Source organism: Penaeus japonicus, unplaced genomic scaffold (genome assembly GCF_977035675.1).
Source record: "Penaeus japonicus unplaced genomic scaffold, GWHDUDI00000001_assembly GWHDUDI00000004, whole genome shotgun sequence".
Lineage (NCBI taxonomy): Eukaryota > Metazoa > Arthropoda > Malacostraca > Decapoda > Penaeidae > Penaeus > Penaeus japonicus.
In genome coordinates, this window is record NW_028234406.1 from 6,669,673 (window position 1) to 6,679,672 (window position 10,000).

General features: G+C 35.6%; 1 protein-coding gene across 1 annotated transcript in view; it reads right to left on the reverse strand.

The window, feature by feature from the left end:
• SdhA (succinate dehydrogenase, subunit A (flavoprotein)) overlaps positions 1-9,334 on the reverse strand; it is a 10,162-nt gene extending 828 nt beyond the window's left edge. Inside the window, exons 1-13 of the mRNA XM_086535931.1 lie at positions 9,018-9,334; positions 6,292-6,384; positions 5,566-5,760; positions 4,887-5,010; positions 4,383-4,476; positions 3,778-3,951; positions 3,423-3,580; positions 2,760-2,965; positions 2,482-2,640; positions 1,468-1,665; positions 977-1,168; positions 502-645; positions 181-294 (exon numbers count right to left, since the gene is read on the reverse strand). Of these exons, the coding sequence (XP_086392057.1) occupies positions 181-294; positions 502-645; positions 977-1,168; positions 1,468-1,665; positions 2,482-2,640; positions 2,760-2,965; positions 3,423-3,580; positions 3,778-3,951; positions 4,383-4,476; positions 4,887-5,010; positions 5,566-5,760; positions 6,292-6,384; positions 9,018-9,077 (1,911 nt within the window). The 5' untranslated portion in view covers positions 9,078-9,334. The remainder of the gene's footprint in view (positions 1-180; positions 295-501; positions 646-976; positions 1,169-1,467; positions 1,666-2,481; positions 2,641-2,759; positions 2,966-3,422; positions 3,581-3,777; positions 3,952-4,382; positions 4,477-4,886; positions 5,011-5,565; positions 5,761-6,291; positions 6,385-9,017) is intronic.
• Between the last annotated feature and the right edge of the window lie 666 nt (positions 9,335-10,000).

The window sequence follows — 10,000 nt, forward strand, 5'->3', positions numbered from 1 at the left end:
TGCAGACTTCAGTGTTTCTACTCAGAAAGGGTAACTCACATTAATAGAGTTACTCGTAAAATTAAAGTACTTCATAACTTGCCGGAGTTTAAACTCTGATACTTTCCACGTAAAACCTGGTTCCCTTATTATTATCACAAAAGCAAAACTATCAGTAACAAAGAAAATGATGACACTTACATCACCACTGTCAATGTCAACATAGGACAGAGTGTGCTTCCTCCAGTGCTCTTCCACAGGCTTGGCGACTTGGTTGTCCAGGGGCTTGCTGTAGTCATACTCATCAATGCGATCCTGAAATATAACATCATACATCTCACTAATTGGTCAAGTCACTTACAATTTCTCCTTATAATGAAATAAACCTTGCACCCCTATCACTACCCTATCAGTAGTCTATACAAAAATTATTGGACAAGTATGATTAGGTTGTTTTAACTAACATGAATCCATCTGGATTTTTTTTTTTTTTTTTTGTGATTCATTACAATATAATTTTACCTTGAAGTCTTCACGGGCATGAGCTCCACGGGACTCCTTGCGAGCCTCAGCAGAGAACATGGTCTGAACAGCATTAGCCATCAAGTTCTGGAGTTCAAGGGTTTCCACAAGGTCTGTGTTCCATACCATGCCACGGTCAACAAGCTGTAAAAAAATTATTCCATTAAAAATAGCTATACTTTAAAGTTGCCAAATAATTTTTCTTTAATACTATAATGCAAACATGGTAAACATTTAACATAGTAATAGAGAACCTACTTTATAAAATACTTGAAAATCTATAATACAAAACAAATATCTTAATATGCAACAAACAATGCACGCCTGAAATCAAGTAGCTATATGCAATAAGCATATGTGTATTTACTTTATGTGATGTAATTATTTGTGTACAGTAAGGAAGACCATACAAATTCAAAATAAATCCACTTATAAAATGTCAAAACTGGAATACTGCAATATAAATATTCATTACCTTGATGTCATCCATCTTTGGCCAAAGAGCAGCCATCTTTTCACAACCTTCCAGCAGCACATCTCCAGTACGGAACACAGCAGCATGGTTCTGCATGGTCTTCTGCATTGCCAGGCGCACTTCAGCAGTCAACACTGAGCCACTTGCAAATCGCAGCTTGTCGATGTTTGCTACAGAGGCTTCACCAGCATTCTGTTCAGAGAGATCACACCATTATTAACTCATTTCACTTGTAAAATCACCAGATAAGGAAGATAACTATACTACTATACCTTACCAAGAACAAGTCTGATAGAGAATATACAAAGAAAATCTCTTCCTTCCATAATTCACCAATTACTTTCTCTCTCTTCAGTCTGACTTGCTAATCACAACCTCCTCATCAATAAGGCAAACTTAGAACACTAATCAGAAACTCGCAGGAACTGAGATAATAATTGTAATAAAAGACTCCACACTTGCTATCGCATGTTTATACACTAAAGCCTTACCTCAGAGAGCTCTCCAATCTTATCTCCTGGCTTGTTCTCATCTGCAATAGCATGAGCACAAGCTCGGCCAAATACAACAAGATCAAGCAGAGAATTGGCTCCCAATCTGTTGGCTCCGTGGACAGATGCACAACCTGCCTCTCCTGCAGCATACAGGCCTGGGACTACCTTGTCACTTTCACCGTCATAGGTAATAACCTGAAAATGAAGTGAAAATTACTTGAATGCACAAATGAACTGCCATATTCTTCAGCAATCAAAATTACACCACATCTTATAGATTCTATGAGATGGTAACTGTAACTGTTATGTAAGCATTCTCTAGTACACTCTTGGCCATTCTCAAACAAGAAACAGAAAGAAAAAAGGAAAGAATAAAAAATGTATTTGTCTTGTAACCTTCCAGAAAAAAATACTAATTTCAAATTTCTTTTCAAGATTAGCCTTGAAACATAACAATATAAGTTAAAAAATGTTCACAGGTCAGACTCCTGAATTTTCAGGAACCCTCAAACATTTAACTAGATTAGTTAAATCCAATTTATCATTCTTTACACAACTTCACTGGTACCTAAATTTTCATAACCACATTTTTTTTAGTTAAAAAGACAGTTAGTTGTATCTGGCCCTCTAGTTAAGTCTTTGCATAAGTAGCTAGGCAATTCTCTAGACCCATTCATGCCAGGTGACATGATATCACATCATGGGTATATTTCACTCTTCCCGAATGACATCTTATCACGTCGTGATCTCCCCCTCAAATCACATATGTTTTACATTGCTACATATGTACATAATCATAGGAGTTCCATTTGTATAGACACATTTTCATTCACTTGTGAATATGTAAACAAATTGAAAAAAACTCCTATTATCCCCCTTTGAATCAAGCAGGTGAAATGCACTCTTAGTCACTTAGTCACTGTTATCTAGCAATTGGGAGTGGTTTTAGGCAAACACAAGGCCGGTGTGAATAGGTTAATGAAAGGTCAAACTTGAGAAAAAAACACCTACCTGTCCCTTGTAGTTAGTTGGGATACCTCCCATGTTGTAGTGAACAGTTGGCAATACAGGGATGGGTTCTCGGGTAACATCCACACCAGCAAAGATCATTGCAGTTTCAGAAATACCAGGCAGTCTCTGAGCCAACTGCTCTTGGGGCAGATGGTGAAGCTGCAAGCAAAATGAAAAGAAAGTGAGACAGTGATAAGTCTAGCTAACCTTTCCCTTTTCTCTGCAATGGCAATGACAATATTGTTTTCTTTTCATCTGAATCTAAATCAGATTTTTACCTGCAAGTATACATGGTCCTTTTCAGGTCCACAGCCTCGTCCTTCACGGATTTCAATGGTCATGGAGCGAGACACCACATCACGGGAGGCCAAGTCCTTAGCAACTGGTGCATAACGTTCCATGAAACGCTCTCCCTCAGAGTTGACAAGGTAGCCACCTTCTCCTCGGCAACCTTCAGTCATCAAGCAGCCAGCACCATAGATTCCTGAATAAATACAATACAGTTTTAATTATTATTGATAATTGACAAAGTAGTTAACTGTCTACAGTCACTCATCAAAGAGATCACTGAACTTGTCTCTTCATAGTGAAATTAAAAAGCTGCTCCATTGAAAAGTTACCTAAAAGGCTGACAATGCTGACACATTTCGTGGTTTTTGTGTCAGACGCCGGTGACGAGATATCTGGGCAAGGACGGCGCTCAGGGTGAGCAAGCGGGCAGCCCAGGCTCACAGTTTGTGCGCCCGAGAATCTCGAGGCGTTAGGCTTATGTGTTCGAAAACCCCAGCATTACAACCATGCAAAGCCAGAATCGCCCCAGCGTGAATGGGTTAAAGACATTTTCAAAGATTCCCTTTCTCTTATCCAAGATTTATCTAAATTACCAAAGAAATACCTTAACTGACTACACCAATTACATAGGCAGAACCCTAATATCTTACCAGTTGGGTGGAACTGCACAAACTCCATATCTTGGCAAGGGAGACCTGCACGAGTGACCATGGCACTGCCGTCACCAGTAGAGGTGTGGGCAGAGGTGCAGGAGAAGTAGGCACGGCCATAACCCCCAGTGGCCAGCACTGTGTTCTTAGAGCGGAACCTGATAAATACAGAGATTTTTATAAGAATAATAGAATACATATAAATTTAGTGATCATAAAGTTTACCAGTTATGTAGTACAATTTTCACACAACTAACAGATGAGATCTACGAATTTGATTGCAGTTTTAAACGGTTTTCAAATATAATACACATGAGTTGTAGATAATGGAACTTTTCAAAGAAAGACTCCCTACCTATGGATTGAACCATCTTCCAGGCAGAGAGCAATAACACCTCGGCATTCACCATCTTCCATCAAGAGATCCAATGCAAAATATTCAATAAAGTAGTTGCAGTCATATTTAAGAGACTGTCCATAGAGTGTATGCAGGAGTGAATGACCAGTGCGGTCAGCAACACAGCAACACCTGATCAATAAGAAAACATTTTAGAATAGGGGATATTAAATATGTAGTACAAACAAGACAAATACAGTTACAAATATAATTAAGATATAAATCACACCTATTTACAAGAGTAAATCAACTTCCATCATCCAAGTTCATAATCTACATTATTTTTTATTTATTCTTTCACTAACCACCCTTTCTCACACTTGACAAAACACTCAAATCTTCTTCACTCACTCAATAAAACCAACACTCACTCACACTTAAAATGCAGGTATCTTGGTAGTTATCTTTTCTTTCAGCTCATACATTGCTCTCAGACATATATATCTATACATTTCTCACAAAATCTTGCCCACTAAGAGACATATAGACTGCTACATACATAAATCCAGGGCTTGTATATATTTGCTAAATCTAAATCTAAATACACACTGTTCATGACATACCTATGAGCCTGACCACCTTTGCCAAAATTGTAGCTCTGGCCACCGAAAGCTCTCTGGTAGATCTTTCCATCAGTAGTACGGCTGAATGGCATACCTGAAATGTGGGATATTTAGAGCAATATTAGTATAAATTTACAACCTATCAGGGTGCAGCCTTTAGTATTAATTTCTAAGGCAAACAAAAGCAAGTCTGTCAGAGACATCCTTTTGATTTTGTTTTTTTCTCAAAGATTTCAAATTCAAAATCTTGAAGTAATCACAAAAAGGCTGACAAACCAGATAAAAGATTTTTCTGATATGTATTATATCCAATAATTAATCTCATGCATCATATATATGTATATATGTATATATGTATATATGTATGTATGTATGTATGTATGTATGTATGTATGTATGTATGTATGTATGTATGTATGTATGTATGTATGTATGTATGTATGTATGTATGTATGTATGTATATACACCATATGCCCCATTGCTCAGTATCCTACAAAACTTACCATAATTCTCCAATTCAATAACAGCCTTAGGAGCCTCTCGTGTCATGTAGTGAATGGCATCCTGATCTCCTAGCCAATCAGAACCCTTCACAGTGTCGTACATATGCCACACCCAGTTGTCAGGCTGGAAATAAGACATTTTAGATATACTATTCAAAAAAATATATTGGTATATTGATATGCATAATGCATGCATGTACATAAAAATCTTCAAAAAAGTGTTCCCCTGCACAATTCAAATTACAAAACACTATCTCACTATATTTTAGCACCAGGCCTTAACCGTTCTCATGTTCTTATTTTCTATAAAACTTTAATCATATTATATTATATTATATCATATTGTATTATATATACATACATACACACACATACATATACATACATACACACACACATACATATATATACATACACACACATACATATACATACATACACACACATGCATGCATACATACATACATACATACATACACACACATACATATACATGCACACTCATACATATATATACATACATACATACATATACATACATACATATACATACACACATACACATACATACATACACAGACATATAAACATACACATATATACATACACACATACATATATATACATATATTTACATACATAAATAATAATAAGCAGAGAATAGCCAAATTAATCTCACCTCCATGTTACCAAGGGCTGCATTAATACCACCCTGGGCAGCTACTGTATGAGATCGGGTCGGGAACAGCTTGCTGATCACAGCCGTGCGGAAACCTTCCTGGACAAGACCAAAGGCAGCTCGCAAACCAGCTCCTCCAGCTCCAACCACAACAGCATCGTAGGTGTGGTCCACCACAGGGTAATCGCGTGAGAGCTATGGATAAAAAGACAAGGGAAAATAAGACCTAAGTATATGTCACACTTAGTAAAATGATACAGTCAAGGGGTCATAACTCTTAGGAATGCTATAAAAAAATCAAGAAAGTGAACATATAATATCTAAATTTTCAAGTGATACGAATTTGTTGCATTAGGAGAATTCAGGAATGTAATTTCATGAGTCCTGTCTTTCTGTACATCACATTCATTTCCTGATAAGGTTTGAATAGTCTTGCTGTCAGGGTATTCAATACAGATAACAAATGCAATACAATTATCAGACTTTAATCTAATCTTCAATTTATCTTGCATTACAAAGACAATCTGATTATCCTTGATTATGATGGTTATATGGTTCCTCTGGAAAGTCATGAAGCACTTCTTGGAACTTCCATCACAAACTATAAATATATAACAAGATTATATATCACAGCAAAATAGAACCAGGGTATCATACCAATTTTATCATTTAAGAAAGTCCTCTTACCTATGGTTGGATTAAGAACAATAAAGAGAACCTGCTTACCTGTCCATTTGTTGCTTTCTCATTGGGTCGTCGGCCACTCATGGTGAAGTGGAGGTTTCTGGTATTTACTGCTGAGCCTCTCATTGCAGACATCTGAAATTAAAGTCAATGTATAAATATCTTAGTCTTGACTAAAAAAATATGTGGTTAATTGAATCTGTAGAAAAAAAATAGAGAAATAAATAAAAATAACTTGTGGGCAAAATAAGATAGTAAAGCAAAATAATGAAGAGCAAGAAACAAACAAAATATGCTACTTGTAATGTATATCAACTATTATGTAACATTTTACTATGAAAACATTACTATGCACGAAACAAATCTGCAAGAGTCATCATAACATGCATATCACATTGTTCAATTATATTTCAAATATCATTTCCACACTGACAGATACTATATACCTTCCTAATATTTACAAATACTTTACTGGTACATTTGGCAATACATGAAATTAAATCTAAAATATCTGATATTCTCCCATGTCTCTCTGGTAGCCTCCAACAGACATGACGTTTTGTTTTCATGGATATTTTACAGTCAGAATATTGTCTGTTATTTCCATATGAAGGAAGTTATATAATGTTTTCTTAACCCATTGGGCTAGCCTTTCTAGCCTTGAATGTCGGGGCTGGCTTTTTATTCGATTATAGCTAATCAATTAATGGCTGGCACAATGACTGTACGCCCGGCCACTGGGGCTGGAGAATGAATGAGCAGTTAGTACCCCACCCGTCCAGAGAGGGTTAATGTTCTTGTCAAAGCCAATTTCACATTCCTGATTCACTTACTCTAAGCAAAAACAATTGACTCAGAATATCACAATAAATAAAAGTTAAGTGGCAGTCATTAATTCAAAAATCATAATAGACATCAATTACCGAAATTTGTTTTTTTCCTTCTTTCTTTCTTTCTTTTTTAATCAGTGTGAAGTGTCAAATCAAGTTCCTTTCTTTCTGGTTTGCTAGTACTATTCCAGTTGTTTTGTTTAGTAAGTATTTCAGACTGTATGCTTTCTGATGCTGATATGTAATGAATATCAGCATCAAAAGACAACTTAAATTTCATAACACATTAATATTGTGACAGAATGATGCCCCTTTATCTATTACCAAGCAATCATGAACTGCCCATGTTCTATTTTTACAAAAATTGGATGGTTGTAGGCCCTGTGCCAGAAATGCCAGCCATTTCACCTACTGCTTATCAGTTCAAACTCACCGATTAACAATTCACTTTCAAAATCCTATGGATATCATTGTTCTATAACTTTCTTTTCAATTCAATATAGCACATGTTGCAATTTCCATAGTTAAATGATGCAATCCTACAGTGAGAAGATCAGATAGTGGGAGGAGAGAGAGAGAGAGAGAGACGTGTTACTTCTCACTAACATGACCATGTGAGCTAAAAGAGAAAGCTCACCTATATACTACTATTGATGACAAGTTTTACTTTTATTCTTCCCAAAAACAATAAAGTTTTACGGATAACATTAAAAGCCTAACTTTGTGATCCAAAATATTCAGGTACAATTAACATTCTTGACTTTTCCCATTCGAGGTTAAAGCAGGTTCTTTCAAATATATCCTCGTGTTATGGTTGACCATTTATCCAATACACAAAAGGGTAGGTACATAAATTGGAGTGAACCCCCCCCCTAAATTCAAAACACTCCATCTAATGTATCAACAAACTAAGAGGTTATGATATGGTATAGATTCACAGAATACATTAGCACATACATCCAACGCTAGCATCTTGGACAGTGCAATCCAGTTCACAGTAATTTATGTGTGAGAAAGTCCCAGGAGGCATACCAATTACATAAGATCTGATGTACTCTTATAATAGGTATTATTGCAGAAAGACACAAAAACAATTTCCTATACATACTGGAAAGATTGAGTAGCATTTTAGTATCAAATATGAAGCCAGTCCATGCTCTATATTACCATATCGTACAGAGACAGGGCACACAGCACTGAGGCCGTGTCAATTATTTCACTCTAAACTGGTTTGGGCTCAAATCTGTAGGCCTTTCACTGAAGATCACAGGAAGATTTACATGGCTTTTGGTGAACGTTTCACTGTGAGTGAAAGCTAGATACCCATATACAGTGCATTATGCAAATGAGTATATGGCAACAGAACCAAGTTTTACACTTTTTTAGTGCAGTAGGAAGATATCAAATGAAAAATTAAATAATTTGTGTCATCTTTTTTCTGAGTTACAAAAGACTCTTCTTTTGTTCATACAGCTTGCCTTTACCTACAGGTATAGAAAGAGTTGAACCTAGCATCTTTCTTTGGGTAGTTTGCGAGTAAGAGCATTCCTCTATACAGTCATTCCTGCCGTATCTTGAGAAGGGCCTATTTGTAAAACTTAGGTACTGATTTATTAAGGAAATGTTGAGGTTATGTAACTTCGTTTTATTTGGCATTGTCTTCTTTTCAATAAGTGAAATATGCAATGTCTTGTGTTTGCCTTGCAGCATATAATGTAATCATCTTTTCCCTGATTGCTTGGAATATATCGCCTCATTAGTTTCGAAATGATTTCTGTTCACTACTTTAAAACTAATTCGAAAATTGTAAGATGTTATAGAACACCAATGATTGCGTAAACAACACCCGGTCAGCTGACTCGGACTAGATCCACATTTTTCAGCCAAACAAACCAAAACGGTATTTATTTCACATCTAACACAGCTGCAGTGACTTACCACAGGTGTCTGAATGAGCCTTCCGGCAAGGCTCGCAGAAGCGGTGAGCGTCATCGCCATTTTTTTAAAAGATTTAGTTTACAATCACTCTCTTCGTTACGTCCCAGCGTTCACTACCGCTCTCGTCCCCAGCTGCTCTTTATATAACTTTGCCTTATGAAAGTGTGAGTCTGCGCACTTTTGCATTGTTGTATAATCGTGTTTCATAATATATTTACGTATCTCATCTACAATTGTGCTACATTTGGAAAACAACTTTGCAGTTTAAGTTCAAGTATAAGCGAATGAAGTAGTTTGGATAATGTATTTTCATGTGAATTGGGAAGAGACACCTATTGCGTCTTGATTCTAGGGAAGGATTTTGTTTTTGTTTTATATAGTAGTAGAACTTAAAATATCCATGCTCATCGGAAACACGGCTTAAAATTCTATCTTCGGTAGAAATAAAATGAAGCTCGGGTACATCTCTATTTCCGTATAAGGTGAAATAAAAGAATATTCCTAAAATGTGAGCCCTAATCTCCCTATTTGAAATAAACGCGCGATAATGATGTACTCAAGGCCTGTTTGATTGTGATCTATGTATGCACACACACACACACACACACACACACACACACACACACACACACACACACACACACACACACACACATATATATATATATATATATATATATATATATATATATATATATATATATATATATATTACGCACCCTATACAATATATTTTGAAATATTTTTCAGTAACAAGATATATATGTTTATATATATATATATATATATATATATATATATATATATATATATCAGTGGCCCTATACACTATATTTTTTAAATCTCTTCACTAACAATATATATATATATATGTTTATATATATACATACATATATATATATACACATTTGTATATATAATATATATATGTATATATATATACATATATATGTATATATGTATGTGTACATATGAATATATAT